Source organism: Dufourea novaeangliae, unplaced genomic scaffold (genome assembly GCF_001272555.1).
Source record: "Dufourea novaeangliae isolate 0120121106 unplaced genomic scaffold, ASM127255v1 scaffold8, whole genome shotgun sequence".
NCBI lineage: Eukaryota > Metazoa > Arthropoda > Insecta > Hymenoptera > Halictidae > Dufourea > Dufourea novaeangliae.
This window is the reverse complement of record NW_015373923.1, coordinates 5612642-5634636: the sequence shown is the minus strand read 5'-3', so window position 1 is coordinate 5634636 and position 21995 is coordinate 5612642. Positions and strand designations below refer to the sequence as shown.

The 21995-nt window shown below is 48.7% G+C and overlaps 1 protein-coding gene across 1 annotated transcript in view; it reads right to left on the bottom strand.

Moving 5' to 3' along the window:
- Positions 1–21995, bottom strand: part of LOC107194601 (homeobox protein homothorax-like) — a 212151-nt gene that overhangs the window by 95977 nt on the left and 94179 nt on the right. Inside the window, exon 4 of the mRNA XM_015584244.1 lies at positions 11568–11644. Coding sequence (XP_015439730.1) covers positions 11568–11644 — 77 coding nt within the window. The remainder of the gene's footprint in view (positions 1–11567; positions 11645–21995) is intronic.

Genomic DNA, 21995 nt, shown 5'->3' with positions numbered 1-21995 from the left:
CGATTCGTCCTTCAGGGAACAAGAATATAATTTATGGGTGTTTGAAAGCCGGGGACAAGTTACAATTTTAATTCGTAACAGCATGCTGTTAACAGTCCATCATCCCACAACGATTCCTCGAACTCCCTAGAACCCCATTCTTTCGGTGCACACCACGAAAATCAGAAAGACAACCACCCAAAATATGTCAAATGGTCCAACGAATCCAGTTTCTGGGAATCAACAGTCGTTACGAAGAATTTCAGCACAGCCCCCGACGGCTGAGCCCACGCCGATTCATTGTGAGGATTTAATTGACCGGAAGCTCGACAATCCCAATCTTGAAAGTACGACGGGTCCGGAATTGTGGAACAACGTCGATCCAGGGGCGAAAGCCCCATTCCCCACTCCCCTGACTTCGGTCTGTACCCCTTTTACTCGTGTACACCGCTTTCCACCCTCGACCGTCACACGAACGCCTATTCTTCTCGCGTTCAATCCGCGCCTCCCTTCCCTCCACCTCATCCCCTGGGTGGTCCCACGGTTCTTCTCCCTTTCGCACAGGCGAGCGCGCACGACGCGCACAAATGGAAAACGGATTGATTAATCGTAGTAATTACCGATCAGCCCCCGCTAATTAGATATCCGACTCCTGCCCACCCCACACAGCCCCCAGAGGGTTTCCTGCTTCGCTACGGGACGCGGCGGTGTGGTGCGGTGTGGTCCTAACGCTGAGGGGACTTTCCAGGCGGACGTCGGGGTTGATGAGAGAGAGAGAGAGAGAGAGAGAGAGAGAGAGAGAGAGAAAGAGGGAGAGAAATACTCGTCAGGGAGGACGGAGGGTGGAGCAAGGCTAAATGAGATTGTTACACGAAGCCGGCCAATGAGTTCGAATCACCGACGTGTACTACACGATTTCGGATTTCGTGGAGGACCAGCCTGTGGGGACCGTACCACGGCGTTTGTCACCGGTGACGTGTAACTCTCTGTTCTTATTGTTTCGACGAGTGACTAATGAAGGTCCATTGACACCGATATAATAGAAATATTTCAGCTGCACTGGTCGCGTTCCTTTTATCACGAGTCTATGTAACGCAACCGATAGGTCAGAGTCGTTTAAATCAAACTCGCTGATTAGCTGGACTGGTTTACGAATCAGTGAACAAAATTGATCCGTGACCGACTGTCGGGTATCGAAGAGAACGATATAAAGGTTAGGTTGAGATAACGAGGTACCGGGTGTTGACTTTCAGGAATGATTATTAAACTTCAAGCTTATCATTAGGTGGGTAAAGAGGTAGTTGAAATGTGGAACGAAATAGAAATGATGCATGGAAAATCCGAAGTAATAATGTGGACAAGTTTCCGAGATCAAGTGACTCGGCTAAATTAAACTCACAAGGGAAGGCACGGAAGCGTCCCCCTCCGATTTTGACGAAACTTCGTATGTCTGTTAAGCAATCAAAAATCAGGTATACGTATTTTTTTTATCGGCTGAGGCGCGACTTTAAGGGACGAAACCACCTCTCGAAGTTTCGATCCGAAATTTTTTTATTATAAATAAATTATATTTTGAACAATTTGTTAGCACCATATTATTCCACATAAAAAACCGTAAACCTCGTCCATTAAAAGTTTTCATGTATCTCCTCTGGTTTCCTGTACTTTCGCGTCGAAACTTCGAGGGGTGGTTTGACCCCTTAAAGTCGCGTCTCAGCCGATAACAAAAAATACGTATCCCTTATTTTTGACTGCTTAACAGACATACGAAGTTTCATCAAAATCAGAAGGGGACACTTCCGCACCTTTCCTTGCGAGATATCCTTCGATAAATTATATTGTTCAATAGTTACTCGAACCGATTTTGTATTATCAGCGAACCTCGATCTACGTTTTACTATGTGCCTGCTTGTTTCGTTGTTAATCGTCGCAACAGGCGAAAGTTGGCCGGTACCCGAACCGTTTCCCCCGATGGGTATATCAAGCTCGTCGCTGTGCAGGCTCGTTTGTACGTTGGGAGAGCAGGTGATGCCGAAGACCGTAAGTCAGCCAGGTGTGCGGTGTCACCGGTGCGCGTTGCTCGTATCGTGTCACTCCATCACCTCTCGCGGCCCTTTCTTGCACCTTATACGGGTGTTTCAAGATTTTCGACTCGGCCGAGCGTGAGCACAGGGGCGGCTTCGGTTACCCTCCAGAATTTCAGAAGCGACGGCGCAACGATCTTCCGTGGCCCTCGTATCGTCGTGATGGATCGGGATCTTCCGTGATCTCCAAGAAATTTGAACGCATGAGCCTCGTCATATATAAGCTTCGCGGACTCTTATATGTGACTCTTGTAAATTTCGATTACGAGCTTGTATGGTTTATCTTCTCTTTTATGCAAGAAGAATCAGAATATTCAACTGGAAGCAGTGGTAGAGGAGTCTGAATCCGAGGCAACGTTTCCGTCAAAAGACACGATCAAGCCCAGAGTTCCATTACCGAAACCAACGAGACTGAGAAGCTTCCCATTTCCCATAACAGTTCTCCCGCATCCCTGAACGAGCTCATTTGCGGCGGGTCGACTCTGTTCACTCGCTCACGGCTTACTTTACCCGACGATTCTACCGTTACAAGCACCTCTGGCCTCTTGACCTAGTAAAAAACAGAAAAAAAAAAAAAAGAATCCAGCAACGAAAGATAAGCTCGTGAATTCTCCGTGTTCGATCGGTTGTCTTATTTAATTCCCGTTCACGCGAAACATCGTAGGGCACCGGATGATTTACCAGCCATGATTCCGTCCCGGTGGACAGCCACGAAGGCCGCGGGAACACGTTTTCGTGGAACGCGTAAAAGAGATTAGTTCGGCCGCGGCCGCAGAAGTGACGTTTAACGGCCATTGGGCTGAAAACTGCGACATCCGCGCGGCGCAACAATATTTGCGAACGAGGGTGTATGGAGGGAGGAGGCGACGGCCTGCGCTCGAGGGGGGAGGGTGGGGATATTAACATCCGGTTCTGGGATTTACGGCCCCATTCGCGTGGCTCCCGGGTCTCGGACGATTTTGTAAAACGAAATGTCTCGTTAGCAAGTCGGTTACAGCCGAACACACCACGTATATATGTATGTACGTATGTACACACCACGTGTATACATATGTACATATTTACACGTGTATGTTTATAACGTACGCGCGTCGGGGACCCAGTGGACCGCTCCGCAGGGTTTACAACGATCTAAATTACCTGCGGGACGTGCAGTTATGATGTTAACGATCCGCTCGTGGAGCCACGTCGAAGAACCAAGACGAGAGGAAGGTGCTCTCACCCCGCTGCTGGTCACTGTGCTTCGAAGCATTCGGGGGAAAGTTCGATGGCCGATGTGTAAAAAGAAAGAAAACTATCGCGTCGACTGATAAGTACCAGGGGGTAACGAGGTGCCGATAATAATCGCATTAGGTTCATTAGTGTCATCGATAGCGCCGTTAATGTCCGCCCGTTGACAGGTCGTTGTGTATACCTCGTCATACTCACCCCTTCAACGCCCCATCGAATCCTCTCTCTTTCATCGTGGAATTGTCGAGCAAAAATCGTGCGATTCGCGATCCTAACGGCGAACCAAAAGGAAAAAAAATCAATACGATCGGAGGTCTTCGTCAGCGACGAAGGAGTTCGCGGGAGGGCAAGAGGATGAAGCGTCGCGTCGCGGCGACTGCCAAACCTCTCTCTTTTTCCCCCTTCGCGGGCGAACGAGCCCGACCCAGCAGAGAGAAAGAGAGAGAGGACTACGGTAAATTTCGTCCGGTGATTAAGCGTCGTCTCGGGGGCTTAAGCGAGATCGCTCTTCGTCTCCGTTAACATCGAAATCCTCTTAAGACATCGGGTCTGCCGCCGCGGCGGCAACGGCAGCGGTGGTGTGCAGCTGTAAGTGATAAAATTATTTCGACCTCCGCTCAAATAGAGCAAATCGGCCCGGAGAGGCGCGCGCGCGTGCACGCAGGCCGGGGAAAAACACACCCGTGGGGACCGAAGACGGGACTCGACGACTCCGCGGGGAGGCGAGGCGGGAATAAATGGCCCGTACGATAAAATTATTTCGGCACGGGATGCCGAAGAAAGGAGACGCTCGACGGTGTTGTTGCGTCCTCTTTGCCGCGTAGTTAGCTGGGTTACTTTAAATTGTGCGGAATGGAAAACTCTGTCGTGAGTGAATTGAACAGTAATGGAAGAGAATTGGCGATTCGTTGAAACTTTAATTGTATAAATTGAATAGAAAATAGTTGTCGATGAGATTGCGACGGCTATCGATACACTTTCGTACCCATGAATCGCTAAACGTTTGATCGTAGCGAAGGGACTGATAATCAACCCTTAACTGGTATTGGTGGGATCCTGGGGTACCGTTACAGACCCGGTTCATGATCCGTTTAGTATACAGATACCATATAATAAATTCATTATGGTGAAATATTATTCCAAAGAATTAATAAATAATTGTTAACTGTTGAGATGCAGATTTAGATGTTCAGAAATTGCTTCTTTTGGGTTTCTTGTTTGAATAGGTACATTATAGATCAAATTAAAGATAAAACATAGATTTAATCGAGTAACAACGAGTCTTTGGATTTGATTAATTTATTACTTATAGATAAAAAAAATCGCGATAGTTACTCTTAAGTGATCACGAACTGGGTCCGTAACGGTACCACCTAAGAATATAAAAATTTCATAATTTCACTATCCAATAACAGATGACGCTAAGTGTCTAGCAACCTTTTGTTAGGCAAAACCTTAAACTTGCCAATTCCACGTGTTCGACCAGTCTCATTTAATTACACGTCGGATAACACACCACATGAACGTATTTGCATTTTACCATTCTAGGTAAAGGTTAAAGATATCAGGAACAGAACGAGTACTACGTAAGAATCGCTGGATGGAAAAACTACCTGAACCAGCAGGCAAACTCGAAATTGCGCAATATTGTACGGAGCTATACACGCCAGGCCGGGGATGAACGTGTGGACTGATAAAATTATTTCGAGCGCGACTCGAATACCGCGTGCCCACGGTGGCGGCGAAAAACGGCGTCAGCGCGGGGCGAGGCGTCGACGGAATAAACGGCACACGAGCGATAAAATTATTTCGACCGCGGCTCAAATAGAGTAAATCGCGGGAAGAAAAACGCCGCTGGACCGGAGGACACGTCGGAATAAACGACCGAAGTGGCATTCGCCACGTGCGGCCGTCACGCGTGGGGGCGGGAGGAGGCCGACTGGAGGGTGGGCAAACCGATAAATAACCTCTGGTTTATTAGCCGGAGGACAAGAGGCGGTGGGGACGGTGAAGAACGGTGAAATTAGCGAGAATATTAGTACACATTTGTGTCACTTGCTCGAGTGTGCTCGAAGACACGGAGGTGTTCGATGGAAGTAGCGATGGAAGTGTTCTGGATCCAGTAAACAATAATTGGGGGATGCGTATAACTGTTTCTACATCTATTCCCTTTTCTAGAAGTTTCGAAGACAATTGTACGATAAATTAAACCGAAAAATAATTAAATATTCTACGAAAGAAAAATTCCACCCTGCAAGCGACATGTTAAGTAGGTTCGAGCAGAGTCCCTTCGTCGGATAAATGTATTCCACCTTGAACTCACTCGAGAGCAGTTTCATCCCCGCCGTAAGTTACCGTGCGCGCGCGCGCGAACGCGCCAGTGTATACACAGTTCTGCGTGGTCCGCGAAGGGTTACACGCGGTAACAAGCTGGCAACGGTTCTAACTACTGTCCAGGCTGATGTATGTGACGGAAAATTGTGGTCGATGGGGAGGGAGGAAGCAGCGCGGAAAGAGCGAGCGCGGGAGAGCGAAACGAGAGAGGTGTAAGTGAGCCGGAGAAAAGGAAAAATTACTGGACGAAAGAACAGAGGGGGCTCGGTGGACAGACTTCTTCGAGCACGTAGACGGGAGGAGCTATTTTATTTACGAATTATTTCATTTGTCTCGAGTATTCTAATTAGACCGGCTATTTCTAAGCGCGACGCCGTCGTCGTTGTCGTCGTCGTCGTCGTCGTCGTAGTTGTCGTCCCAGAACGCAGCCCTCTCACCCCCTCCGTCCGAGGTAACGTTCCACGGAGCGGTGCAACGGCCACGCTCTAATTGCATTACGGAAACATGAGTTTCCCCCGGCGAAATATATCACGAAACTTATCGCGCCACGAAGAAATTGCCGTGCGGCTCTCGCATGCACTTCGGCGCAAGTGCAAGCCTCGTAAGCTCCGGGGGCCCGCCTACGTGCGCGCCCTTATACCTGCCCACCCACGCGAAGCATACATCAACCCGACTGCACTTTCGGTGCGCGCGGCGCGAGAAAAAAAGAATCGCCTTCTTTCCCCGGGGGTGCTTCGTCGGAGAAATTTCATGGAAACCCTGGATGAGTTGTTTGGATTCCAATGAAATTCAGACGGAGACACGTGGCCAGTTAATACCAACGTTCGTATAATACAAATACAAATATTCGTTTGTCATCTATGTAGAACTGGGACTTTTTTCATACTCTTACAGAGGGTAGCGCAAAATTTAAGCGTCACGAGTCACGAAACAAAAAGCAACTCAGGATCATCCTTGAACAGTCAACGCGATATACGCAACGGTCACAAACCCACGGAAACCACCCCTTCAGCTGCAAGAAACCAAACTTAACGAACACCTCGTGTCCCCGGAACGCAACGACGGTAAACACCACGAGGCGGTTATTTCGGAAGGATCAGTCGAGCAACGCGCGAAAACTTATGCGGTACTAATTTGCGCGTGGGCACAGGTTACGGCCGGTTAATTACGAGGCCGAAAGTACGGCGAACATCAGAACGGTATGGACAGATGCCTGAGAAAATATTGGTCGATGGAGGATGGGGGGAGGGGGAGAGAACGCGTAAACACGGACGGTTGCCAAAAATTCCGCGGTCGAGGAGATACATACGTCTCCCCTGTTGCATCGCGACGACGCAATTAACACCGTTCGGAGGACGACGCCGTGCACGCAATTATCGTGGCATCGCGTGGGCGTCGCCGGGGCACCGAACGAAATAAATATTACGCGAAGGCAATAAAAAAATCCAGCTCGCTGTAGGCCTCCTTAAACTTGATTTGTGCGCAATTACCGCGCTCCTCTTCCACCCACCCTCCTCCCGCCGTCTTCGTGCCCCCGGCCACCCCATTACACGATCCCGAGGATACTCTTATTATAAGATGCCGGGGCGAAACAGACACGTACGGCACGGGGGACGTCGCGACCGATTTTATTTATACGCAGCGCAAACCACCCGCGTCTCCGTGGCATCGCGATGCAACGAGAACACCGGGAGAACGAAGCGACCAACCGCGACGCGGCGGAGGGACAAGGCGGACGTGAAACGTCGAGCAATTCGTTTCGCATTTTATATCCGGCCGTGGTTCGGTCTCTTTCTCACTCTGCTGGCTGGTTCAGCTCCGCGGATGACGTTGAAAACGAGGATTATTTCGATCCACGGTTGAAGTATTAACTTCACTCTGGAGAATATAATGAAATTTTCTGCTGAGATGGAGTTTGGATTTTAATAGTTACAGGTTCGATTTAACTGGTATATACAGAATTCGAGATAGAGTTTAAAGTTCCATTCTATAACAACAGGCGAACGACGTGGATTTTAGGGGAACTCGAAGAAACGTGGGAGGGAGACGAAAGGGGGTGGGTGAGACCACCACCGACTCTTAAACATCATGGTAAACAGGGGGCCGTTGTAATTCGGATGCTGGCGCAGGTGCTACGTGGAAACATCTATCAAGATAGCGAGATACGAACGAGGGGACCATTCCGTCCTCTGTAAAGAGAATGCAGGGGTAGGGGGTAGTGGGTGGGCGGAACGGTGGATCAACTCGAAGAAACGGGGGATTTCACGGACAGGGAGGCATTAAGCTTCCACGAGGGCGCTCTCGTCGTCTTAACCCTTTCCGTCTGCTACCGGATCGGACGGAATTAACTTTTCTGTACGACGTGCGAGTCCTCGACAAGCAGCACGTCGGGGGGTGGGTGTTTTCTGACTGTTTTCGGGGATCAATCCCCTTTCGATAAACTTGTTTGGTACTGTTCAGTCTCCGGGGGGCGCCTAATTTTCGCAGATGGCGGGATTAACATCCTGATTGTTCGTGTTGGATCGTAATACAATTCTTAGTACCCTGTGATAAATTTCAATCGCTTCTATTTATCAAAAGAATTTAATACCGAGAACTTTCTGACGATGAACAAAACATTACGTTTCATTATGTACTTCATCTTTATTATCTACTTCTACTACATACACTACCAGCCGTAAGTACGTGGAACACTTATTGAATATGTAATACAGTAAATCATCCAGGGGAGATCCACAGGTGTAACGTTAACTTTTTAATGATATTTAGCACAGTGATAAAGCTTGGAAATTTTAAGCCAATCATATTCGTTTCAGCCGCATATGGCCATTAGTTTCTGAAATATTTAATGTTCAGTCTCGAGGAGCTGTTCAACCACTCATCGAAGATTTACCGTAACTGTTATTGAATAAAAATATTGAAGCACGATGAACAATCTCATAAACGTTGCCCAAAATATACACCATAGTTTCTTAATAGAAAACAGGTGTTCTAATACTCATGAAACGGTAGTGTATATATCCTCTCGACAGAAAGAACGAACTAGGACTGTATAAATTCTGTGCTACTCAAACATTCTAAAGAAACCGACTGGAAAACCCTTCCACGTCACTGTATAAAACAAGCAAAGTTCTTTATCGAATCGTAATAATTCACGAACACCTTTTCGCATATCAAACAGCCATAAACACGTTTAGGAATTCCCGCGTCCGTATGATCCACCTGGCGTATTTCAATCCGTATCCCAACATCGGCACTTAGCCGTTACCATCGTGCCCACTCAAACCTTTCCCGCGCACGAGTGGACGGTGGTCGTATCGCGCTTATCAGCCGCACCTGCAGCCGCGTTCTAAGCGGATCCAACCACCTACGAGAGTTCGGTTAACCTGTTCACGATCGGCTCCAGTTCGCTTTCAACCATCGAACGGCAAAAAAAAAATAAAAAGAAGGAAGAGATTCTGAGAGGGACAGACAGAGAGAGTAAGGGAACGCGTACGCAGCCGCGTGTGCACGTAGCGAATGGTATCTCCGCGTTGCTCCTTATCGCGTTTATGGCGAGCCGAACCGAAAATCTCCGTGGAGTACACGCGCCTCGTGAGTGCGTTTATCGGTAGCGTCAAAATTCAGACGGAATTTACGGTGTTCCCGTTCCGATACACACAGTGGAGAAACGTCGTGGCCAGCTGGGAACAAGAGACGACGACGAAGTGTGGAGGGAGAAGACGTCGTTGCGTTGGTTCTGGAAATCGGTCGAATGCAAAGCGAGAAGGTGCCCCGGTGTCTTGTCTTTCGCTCTTTCTGTTTCGCGACGGCCCAGATACGAAAATCGTAAAGTCTCTACATAATAACGGCTAGTATAATCCGGCACGGCACTTCGCGCCGAGATTAAAGGTGCATAAAGCGGGCCGGTATAAACGTTTTACAGGCAGCTCGCCTACCTGGCTGCCAAGCCGCGAAGGAGATATTATTTTAAACGTCTCGTTACGTCGCTGCCAGCGGTTCGACAACGTTACGGTTTTATTCCGTCGCCCCGCGCCGGGAATTATGGGCTCTTCACCGCGCGTGTGGTCGACGCCTTTCGCGCGCGCGCGCGCGACGTTCCATCGTTGATGACGGAAGAATAGTCGGGCCCGCGAATCGTTAAGGTTTACGACGGAGAAAGTTCGATCGGACGCGTAACGTGGGAACAGGCCGCGAGAGTCGGGAGGAACGCTCGAAAATTGGGGGAATGTCCGTGGGTGGTGTTACTCGGTCGTAAGAAACGAAACGGCCGCTCGTAAATAACACTGTTGCTTGTCCCCGTGTTTCCGCCCTTGCCCGTTTTCTAGGTCTACCGGTTAATAGTTGCGCAACAACGAATTTGTAATACAATCGCGAAGGGTTCTCGGAAAGACAGACAGAAACCTCTGAATCCAGAGACCCTGAACACACACGGGTTGTACTGCCGGATCCTCGAGTACCTCCATTAATAAAGTTTTTATTCCGACGTAAAAATAAAAAAGAAAAGGAAGAAAGAAACGAACGTTTCCGTACCTTATGAATCGTAACTTTTCCGTGTTTACGACCAGTCCGCGGGATTCCTTGGTCGAAAGCGAGAGCAGGAGAAAAAAGAAATTCAATCTTGCTGGGTGGACGCGGAAACGGGCACGCCGGCCCCGTGAACGGTTGCAATTTTCCTGAAAATGGAAGGCACGCCGCGGAAACGCTTCTCCCCTTAATTCACAGAGTGAGAAACGCGCTTGAAAGAAGAACTGAAAAAAGAAACGTCCCCGCCAGAGACACATACACACTCCACCCTCTCCACCCATATTACTCGGAATTTCCTTTCTTACAAACGAGTCTCAACATACTTTCACGTAATAACTGTTCTTACCTCCCAGCAGTTTTCCTCTATCTTTACGAACAATGCTCGTAGTACCTAGCTTCAATCGAGTCTCTAAACGTCCCGTTATTGACAGACAGATTCTCCAGAAAAAAATTTCACGATTGTCGATCTGATATACGATACACACGCACGCACGCCATAAGCTGTAAATCGTCGAATCGGGCCACCGTCGAATGTATTACGTCAGCAGCCCGATTCGAAAGAACGGTCACCCAGCGCGGCATAAAATTCTTTTCCTCTCCGTGTTAAATCCCTTTCCCGCTGCGACTGCGACCGCGAGAGAGAACCCATTGAAACGGCGGTTTTATCTTCGACAGGGGGCACGCCAAGAATGTCGCGGGCTCGACAATGGCAACAGCCTCGAGGCGGCGGGGTGGCGCAGGTACCGCGGGTATTTCGAAATCCGTCGTCCGTTACCGTTGGTTCCTCGTATTTCGCGTGATTGGCGCGCTGAAATAATCAGCTTGTCGCGCAGCGGCGGGCCGGGCCACGGTTCGTTTCGTTTGACGGACGAGAGTAATTTCGCCGTGTCCGGAATCCGTGTATCACGCGCTCCGCGCTGTATCCGGCCGAGCCAAAAAGACCGTTCCAGCCGGGCACGCAGCTCCGCCATTGCCTAGGTGTACACGGAGAACCTTGTCGCCCTGGAGAACGGCGCGGATTTTCGTCGATCCCGACAAGGTTCCAACGTAGAATTTCCTCTTATCGTGTATGGTTTATGGGTCACGGATGGATAATCACCGCGACGATACGGAGGGGAAAAGATGAGAAAGTTTCTTGAAGTTCGCTTTTGTCTTGAGTTAGGGTTACTTGGAATTGTTAGAGGCGTCGAAAGTATAACCACTAGTAATATTGACGTACTGAATACTGTTTGAAAAATGCATGCAAGTTACTGAGAATTATGGAATAGTAACATATGAAATGTTACTTAATTTTTAAAAGACTAGGTAAGATTGTTTAGTGAAATATTTTGATCATCAGTTGTTCGGTAGGAAGAGGAATCATAAAGAGATTTCATATGTTAAAAATTGGTAACAGATTTTTCAGGTACTCACCAGTTGTTAACTTGAAGGATCGTCAACCCCGTGTCCTGAGCCAGCTGTTTCTTCTGGTCTTCCGAAGGGTACGGATGCTGCAACCGAATAAAAAGAAATAATTGAATATCTTCAATCTGAATACTATATCGAACGATTAAGATTCAGGACACCCGACACAATCACTTGCAATTCACATCATCTGAACGATATAAAAGTTCAATAAAAGAAAAATCTATAATACACTGAATTTCATAAACGGAATAGTAACAAATTTTCCACCGTTTTCAATAATCCAATGAAACTTACAACTCGAGCCTGACGCGAAACGCAAACACCTCTGTTTCGTCCTCCAGCGAATGACCTACTGAATCGAAGACTCGAGTGATGGTTTGTCCAGGTCAACCGCGGAAATATTCGGGAATAATCGTCACCACTCGTAGATCGCAGATAACGTCGCGTCCCACCGCACAAAAAATATCCAACAGCCCAAGGACAATTTCCGTATTATTTACGGCCGTCCTTCGACGAGGAAAAGCCCAGGCAGGCGTTCACGTTTCGTCGCAGTCGGTCATGCTTTTAAACAATTTATCGGATGATTTATCGCGTAGCAGGTAAGTGCACGGAGCGCATAGACGCGCGCGCGCGAGAAGTTTTATCTACGCCACGGCAGCCACGTTACAGGCGTCGCGGCCCGTCTGGACGCACCTGTGAGATATTATTTATCGCCGGGCAACAACAACAATAAAAAAAGGAACGGGGAAAAAATACGGCGGGGAAAGGGACGAAACTCTGTAAAAAAAAGAAAAAAATGCATGGAAAAAAGCTGCATGGCGCAGACGAGTGCGTTTTATCGCTGTATGGCATCGGCGCAGATGCGCTTCTTGCGGACACGACGCGATCCGTCCCCGATCCTCTGGTATTGGCTTTCACGGGAAGGACAGACTTTACGAGGGACCCGCGGAGATATACGGGAGAAAGGTCAGCCGTCGACAGCGGCGAAAGAACGAGCTTCGAATCGCCGGTTTACAAGATAATCTTTCGGGTTCGCGAATTATCGAAAGAAGTCGTCGCTATTGCACGACAAGATGGCGTCCACGACGTCGTTCGCGGAATTGAGAGACTGCGAGAAATATCGCGAACTCATTCGAAGTCTACCTTGCACTTTAGAACACCTTAATTGTCCACTTTGTAGCAAATGTATTGCTTCGAAGAATATGGTCTGTGATATCTATTAAAATTATATACCTATATGTTGTACATAAAATATAAATTATACATAGTATATAACATTCTCCATTAAAATTATCCAGCATTCCGAGGGTGATAAATCTTCTTACTGAACCACCGAGACGTACACACCCTAATCATTGTCTGTTCAGATCGCGAAGATCGAGAGTCTATTTCAAAGTTTCACGAGAACCCCGATCGCGATTAGTCGCGACGCAACAAGTAGATTAACGTCGGCCCGTGAGTCAAAGAAATTTCATACGCGTGTTTTCGCACGGGGGCAGCGGGGCGCGAGTTTGCACGCGTGTCGTTCGTCTTCCTGTTGCTTGGGCGCCCATCGCCGCGAAGAGGGAGGGAGGGTGGGGACCGAAAGATCCCGGCCCCGCCGCGAGCGCGAAATTAATGCGAACAGTAACTTCCCTGGAAGAACGATGAGATTTATACACGAATTTATGGACTCGCGCGGCAAGACCGATGGAACAACCGAGGAGTGCATCATTTATGCATCTAGCTCCCAATTTCGAGGCCGCGCCGTAGCCTTTTGAGCGGTTGCCAATGGCCGTCTCCGACGTCACTTTCCTCTAGACACGACAGAACATTCCCCCCGAAAAATTGTTAGGAATTTATCTGAACCCGAATCCTTAGAACTTTCGTCATATTTAGTTGTCTATTCTTTTTTTTTATATAGATTTAGATGTCAGTAGTATGAATGTTCAAGAACGAATGATATCGAAGAGAAATTGTATTTCGTAATGTTGCAGAAAATCTGACCTTAAATTTCCACAGGTTTTCCTACCACTCGGCCGTTAACTCGTTAGAGACCCTAACGGCGATAATAGGAGCACCCGCGAGGGTTGTCAGGATGCAATCTCTCCTTGCATTAGGAATGAAAAACGACGAGGCTCCGGTGGAACGTTGGAAAAAAAAAAAAGAAAACGAGACACGCAATCCACGGATAATCTTGTTAATTACATTACGAGCTACGCGAAATACCGATCCCACGGGGACGATGCCAGCACGTGCATCTTAATTTTCATCTTTTATTAGCCCGCGTCGCGATATTAAAGTCACGTAATCATCGCTGGACAGAACAAATCGCGGACGCAACGTTATCTATCTCCCAGGGATGCATAAAACACCGACGCGTGTTACAAAATGGTGGGTTGTCACGGGTTGAACACGACTGATATCACTGATAGGTGTATTTGACTGCTCTTTTATAAACGATAGCTGTTTAGGATGATTTATACGGGTACGTAAAAATAAAGTCTCGCTTAATCTCGAGCCTCGTCAATTTTGTATGTTCATAAAAGTATAATCGATTACGGGTCTTTTATAATACCGAGGGGAAACAAATTATTGCTCACTTCACGCGTAATAATGCTTTCGTTCAGTCCCAGAGAAACACGAAAACGTTTACAAAGTTCGCACCTACAGTTTTAATTACCCCGATACGACGTACACGTTAATGAACGCCTGTTACGAAACCAGCGATTACGCGTTTACAAATTACTATTCGCCCGAAAACGAAAGTTATCATCGCAGCACGACTTCCTCAATTACAATCTTCGAGCGTGTCGGCCACGGTGAAAATCTCCGGGTTCCACGAACTTCCCTCCCGACGTTCATTACCGGCCTCCGATCGCGGCCAATTAATCGTCCCGCGATTCTCGTCTGCCCGCCGTCCGATCTCAATTAATCCTGTCGTTACAGCCGCGTCATAATTGGCGCCCGCAAAAAGCTGCCGTTCGATTAGACGTCGTTTCTTTTCGGCCCGCGATAACCGATTACGGAGTTATCGTGCCTCCTCGTGGCTCGGTTCGATTAAATCAGGGGTCGGCTTACGCGACCGCGACGACACACGCTTGATGATAATTCACGGGGCCCCCGCGCGATACACCGGCCATTATATTCGACGTGAAATCGGGTCCTCGAACCGATGCCAAGCAATATGTGTGTATGTGTGTGTGCAACGATGGTCGGTCAACTGATCCGGCTGCGCATAAAAGCCCGCGGCTGCACCGCAAGCGGCCGAACCGCATCATATTTTTACATAATTAGCACGTGGCGCTCGCGGTATTACGCCCCCCTCCCTCCTATACATCCCCCGTGTCCTCCACTGGCTCTCTCCCCCGATCGTAACTTTTTGCCGAAGCCTGTGGTATTTTTGGAAACCACCGTAGCCCGCAGATCCCCTCGCCCTCTATATCATGTTTCTTGGAGGCGAGCCACGGTATACATACAACCAGAAGCGTGGCTTCACTGTCCTAACCCACCCCCTGACCGCCTCCCCTCCCTCACGACAACCATCCCCTGCCTCTCCCCGGGCGAGCAAAAGCCCATTGTTGCGGCCGTGTATACGCGATCCAGGCGATTCTTATCCTAATTAAATCGGCCGAGAGCATTGTCTGGGCGTAGTGTTTCTATCGGATCTCCGCTGGTTACCTAGCGTTCCCTCTGTAACGTCATATCCGAGGAACGCCATGGGGAGGATCCTGACTATATGTATATGTTACAAGTACACCGCGCCGGGGCGCAACGGATTTGACGCGGATCGATTGACGATCCGGATCGACGCGCCGAGGGCCGTGTCACGCCGCCGGCGACAACAGGTTCGTAACTTGGGCGGCCATGATGCCTGGGCGATAGCAAAGTTTGGGTAAAGATTGTCTGGGATGTATCCTGTGAAATTTTGACTGAAGATAGCGATGTGATTTTGAGTACAGAGAAATAATGCCTTTTTTGCTGGAACCATATGATTATCTATATGTGTTAGTATTATATACTTCGTGTGGTTATCTAACAGTCGTGAGTAGAGCGTGTCGTTGAGTTATTACATTATTCAGTTAAAATACTTTCTGCTTTGTGTTCAAGTCATATGGCACACAATCGCGATATAACTTTTGTTTAATATTTATGCTTTATGTAGTTTATCTAAGTTTATGTTCTCAAATAACTAGTCCAATAAATACAGTGTGTGCGTCATTCATAACCCATCAATTTGGGATATTAGAGAATGAAAATGGAATTTGAAGCTTTAATGAAAGGGTGGGTATAAGACAAATTTACAGTTCACACTTCGTATGTGCAACGCGAATGATTTGTCCATACTGAAACGTGTAAAGATTGTTCTTGTCTACATTCCACCCAAAATTAACATCCTTTGACAAATTGAATGGACTGTAGATGAATCATTCATGTTGCACATATAAACTATAAACTGTGAATTCGCCTTAAACTACCCCCTCCACGGAAGCTTGAAATTCCACGTTCATTCTCGGATACATCCCAATTGAAAGTCATTGTTTTCGAATTTTTTTAAACAGTGACACCTAGAAGTTTCCGTGAAACACTGGGCTGGCTTGTATCGTCCCGAAATCTAAGAATTCTCCCCCACGTTCTAGCCTCGCACCAGCTCGGTCCCGTTGGTGTATGCATAAAACAATCAAGATAATTGTTGAAGCTACATGGGGACCGGCTGGCTGACTGCCTTCCACCCTCTTCTGGGATCGAGGTAGCTGCCGGAACGGCGGACGGAAGTGAACGGGACAAAGAGAGAAAGAGAGAAAGCAGGAGCTATCCAATTACATTGAAAACAATAGTCTTAAGTGCTCGCGGCGGTCCGTTCCGAGCTGCCGCCCCTCCCCCGTGTGTCCCGGTTGCGACCGATGCCTTTCCACGAGGGGTCGTCCACCCCCTCGGGCCACCCGTGACGATGCGCAACTTTGACTCGGTAAAAGTATTATCGCCGAGAGAAAGTTGCAGGTAACACTCTGCGAATTGAATGAATCTTGCAGACGTCTCTCTGCCGGGAACGTCTCTCGATTAAGAGATGGCACACGCTCGGTGCTCTATATAGGCGTGGTCGGATTCCGATAAGATACGCGCACCCTTTAATGCTTCTTGTAATTAATAGACGAGACTGAATTAATTCTCGTAATTCGATCCGGTCGAATTGGTAAGAAAATTTCAATTCGGAGTAGTAGAAGTATCTTAACTCGAGCAAAATCTAAAAGTAGTTTTTAATCTCGAATACAACGTGCAAAGAAAACACGGAACAACTCGATGAAAATCGATTCAGGCAAGCACGATGTAGACCGAATCAGAAGTAAGAGAAGCAGAATCGTCGAGGCATACGACACGAGTCACCGGCCAAACAAGCGATAAAATGAGAACGAGCGATAAAAAGACAATATGAAAACCATTTGGACTCCGCTCGTCGTCCGGGGGTAGAAACGAGCCAGGCGGAAGCCGGGCTAAGTGTGTAAATGAGTCCGTAGTTTAGCCCGATTGCCTCGAGACGACCCCTTTTCGTGGTACGCTAACCTCATCCACGAGCCGCTACCTTGATAGCAGAGACGTAGCCCGAAATAACCGTGGCCCTTTCAGGGAGGAAATAGCCCCCTAAGATTGTTCTCGAGACAATGAGATCCTCCGTGACCCAAATTCAAATCAGCGAAAACTGGCGTTTGTATTCCCCTTCTCCACGTTGAATAGCTCAACCTGAAATCAAACCTGAGACAGCATCCACGAGTGCTCGTACAGGCCCAACCATTAACCGTGATGGATTCGAGAAAGAGTTCGACATTCACGGCGGTAAAGGTGCGGTCACGAGGAAATCGATTCCCTCCGTCAGATTAATTGAAGGATTACATAGTCGGAGCCCGAAGGCGAGACCCGAACGCTATCCTCCACTCTCAGTTCCTCCGAAGCCACGCGAAGAACCCAAGACGCAACAAAACAGCTTCAATATCCATTAATATTCAATGTACTCGCATTAGCATCTTGCAATGTTTCAACCTGTAACCTGTTCGGGCCGCGAGTGTATGGTTCCACTCGATAAATCATATCGAAGCCAGGGGACCGAGGCAAGTCTGTTATTAATCGGCGTCGATAAGCCAGCCCGACTGGTTTGCCCGCGGAATTACCGAAGTCGCGGAACGATAACGACACCCTCCAAGTTCTCACCACGTTGCGAGACGACGCCTCCAATCGTCTCTGATCGGACCAATTACGCACGTACTCCTCGTTACGGTTCAACGCGACGATACAGACACCGGTTGTCACGGGGGATGGCGTCTCGAACGCTATCCACGGCGAAACGATCGACAACCGTGCGCCACGTGTACCCCCGTGAGCACGACAATTTGCTGGGACGACTTCCGATGGCGCTGCGTCAGGCCGTCGATGTCGAATGGGCGGTCTGACGCGGCGCAACCTCGGATCTCCGCTGTGTACCTCTTCGTGTCCTTCGCGGACCCGTTACGGGGTGGCCCCCCCTTCGATAACCAGGCTCCTCCGTCGGATGACACGTCGATGACGACCGCTGCTGACTACGACTAACGAGCGGGGCGTTTGGGGCGTGGGAGCCACCAGAGATCGCGCCTCGTCATCACGCGCCACGATTCCGACGCCCCCGTTGCTCCCTCGACTCGCGGGAACCCGTGGTGAAAGGACGAGGAGGAACGGCGATCGGTGTGACTTTAAGACCGTCTGATTTTCAAGACGGTCGATATATAATTCGACAATAAGAAACATCGAGATTGCAAAATGAGCCGCTGTGTATCACCACTTATTGTGGAAGTATAGAAGATTTTGTATTATATTATGGCATACATTGTTGCATAAAAATTTCAACGTTGAAACATTCCTAGGGGCCTCTTGGCGGATTTACAACGAGCATAGATCTTCCCTAGGTGTAATAACTGACAGGTCCAATGACACTGTATTTAATCGCGACGCTGGGGAATTTGACATCGACAAGTGTCCGCGAGTTTCCAAGAAACCGGTCCTCGGCCGCCGTCTTAACCGTCGGTGCCCGCAGGAAACAAGCTGACAGCGTGGAATTCGTGTCCACGATATAGGTACATACACAACTACGCGTGAGTCGCCGGTAACTCATGGAGTTCCGTTCGAGAGCGTGGCGATCGCTCTGTTAAACCCACGATCGAAAGATCGTCAAATTGCCTCGGCCGTGGGGATTCGACACTGGGGTCCGTCGATGCGAAAACACGGAGGAATCGGGCGAAATGGTGGAATGGCGAAAGGGCCAGAGGAGAAGAGAAAATGGGCGACGTCAGCGCGTCAGTCATCCCCTAATACCTTCATTCCGACTGTCACCTTTCCCGTCGTTCGGTGGATACCTATATATTTCCACGAGCGGGCATAACTTCGTTACCGCCTCCGAGTGAGGGGTTATTCAATTCCGGCGTTAAAATCCTTTAATGTGCCGTTATTGCAGGCTGAAAGGGGTGGAAGGGTGGGCGGCGTTGAGAGGTAATGGCTGCCGCGACGTCGAAAGGACTTCCCGGCGGATTTCCTCCAAGGGGAGAGAGGATCGTCTACAGAAATTTCAGTGATGTTACGATGGATTGTATCCTTTGTATTTAAAAAAAGAGAATAAAAAAGGAAGACGCTTAGGGATCCAATTACACAGACCCTCTCCTCGATTTCGCTTCAGAGGAATAGAGTGCGCACCACGGTTCGTTAATAAATCAACCCGTTCAATTTCCAGTTCCTAGTCGACGCCGTCTCCGGCGCGTTTCGAACACGCTGTGTCAGTTCGACGTCTCACGGATCCGTGAACGCGCTTCGTTGCGCTGATTAGAATCAGCCCGGGGACGCATTCTCCGCTGCGACCGACGACCGCGCCGAACGAAGACGCGCGCCAACGTCCCTTTCGGTGTAATTACAGACGAAACACAATGGAATGTATGGAGGTATGCGCCGGGGACGCGCCTCCAGCTATTTGTGCCAACCTCGAACGATACGAGATAAGCCAAGCCCAAAGATGGTATGCCGCCGCGATGTCGACTCTCCACGGTCGGAACAGCGCGGCACAACGACGGGAACCGAGGGAACGCGGAGCTCCATCTGCCAGATAGATATCGTTGCTGAATCCGCCTCGTCACTGCCACGGCCTCGCTCGCGTTCGATAATCAGTTATTCCGACCCGTGTTCCCCTGACTGGACGCTGGGAAAAATCTGACCTCCTCGATTTTCCTGAATGCTGATTCGAACGACGATTTCCCGAGATCTTTTCCAAATATAATATATATTCGGGAAGTAAATTTTATATGAAATTTGAAAAATAAGTTGGACAGATGGATGGTACGACAGATTTTTAGCCTACCGTATTGCTGTACACGATTTAGACTCTTTAACTTTCAGACGGTTAAAGCGTCCTAGGCTGCTACGATCAGTTGTACGACAAATCGTTTCGTCTATAGGGCGTTTAAGAATTACACTACCAACGTCTAATTTGTATTCTCCACTTCCACCCCTTCGCACAACTTCAAAAGCGACATAGTCGAACCAAAGGGACTGTGTCCACCGAACAACTCGCCGATCAAATTTTCCCAGAACACGCTCGAATCCATACCAGTCCAGGTTGTTCCCTAGCGAAAGCAAAAAGCGATCGAACCAAGCGTATCGTCGGGGTGACTTAGGAATCGATGCTCTCGAATTGGTACGGCGACCTGCAGGGCGTGGTCGAACCGGGTCTCTGTGACACGGCCACCTCAATCACCGTGCGACGCCCAAGCCTGTCATTATCACGCGACCCTGTCTACCGTGGGGTCGTCCGTTCGAATCCGTGTGCGCACAACCCCGAGGAACATCGATGTTCCGTACGTCCCCGCGGCTCGGTTTCTGTCCTGGGTGGGATGATATCGAGGCGCGTGTGTTCGAGATCTCCCACGATCGGGACGTGCGATCCGGCCGATCCTGCCGGGTGAACAAGGCACCGAAGGGTGTGCGTTAAGGAGGATCTCGGAGCGTGGCGAGGCGACACACCTACCTCATTGTGTCGTTCGAGGTAGCGCGTCGGTGTACGAGGAGGAGGTTCTTCGTGGCACAATCGTCGGGCCAGGACCGATGACCGTTCTGACCCCCGCCCCGGCTACTGACCCCACACCCCCGGCTTTGTCTCCCAATTTCATTGATTAGGCCGGCCTCGCAGCCGCCAAGGATCGTCCGGGAAGCAGTATCGAGGGCTGATTGGACCGTGCTAATGAAACGACTGACGGTTACCTCTGGACTAATCTCGCGGCTCGTCGAGAAACCGGCGGACTCGACGTCACACACATTTGCCGCGATTAACTGGCTTAGGTAATGGTCCCGGGGAGTAGCGCCACCATGATGATTCTGGGGCTGATTGATCGGGCAGTGATCATAAATAATACGAACATCTTCGTTTGGTACGCGTGGTACACGCAGTACATTGCAGACGGTAATGATCTCCTTCTGGTAGTTAAGCTTTTATTTTTTTATTGTGTTCTTCGTTAATCGCTGTAAAAGTCAGTGCTAACGAATTAACCCATTTTTGTTTCCCTGTATGGCGAATGATTAATTTGTGCTTCCTTTTTAGTTCAATGCATTACATGCGGTAATTATACAGGATAAGGGAGCCATCTCCGACTTCAATGACCTTGAAATATATTGGCAAGGTCATCATTCCGAACAACTTCTTCCTAATAGGTGGATCATAATATATACATATATATGTCATTTCAGTTATATGTTTATTCATCCTTAATTTAAGAGGAAATCTTAACAAGCTCTGAGCATTCAATATTTAAACATACAATATTTTTGTGAATATCTTAAAAACTGCGTATAAGAAAAAGTTGACATCATATTTCAAGGTCATTGAAATGGGCGGTGCCTTATTCTGTATAATTACCGGTTTCAGTTATAGGTCAAGGTAAATCTGCAATGGCCCTTCGCGTTACTCTTCCTATTGTTCATTTTCCCAAGGTTGATCACACGAATCATCCTTGTTTCCTCTGTACAACAAAAGGAAAAGTGAACCGAGCAGTGAAGTGAGTCCCTAATAAATAATCTCTCGAACAATTCGAAGACGACCGACCGACGAAACCGGCATCGTCATCGTCGCTCGACTGACAAAATCCTCTTCCTCCCCTTTTTCCTCGCCACGTCAATCGGAACCGGGCTCGTGACTTGTGGGAATCGGGATAATTATAACGTTTCCGTTCAGTTTAGACACGGGGTAGGGGGTGAGGAGGAGCCAGGGCGGGAGGGGGGCCGTAATAACGAAACCTCCTCCTCTTCAAAAGGGGGCCCCCGGGCGGCAATTCCACGCTCATGCTCGCGCCGCTACCCGGCAATCATCCCCAGTCAGTCTTTCAGTCAGTTCCGTTGCTATTTAATTATCCATTTAAACCGTATAATCTTCTGCTACGGGGCACCGATTCTCAC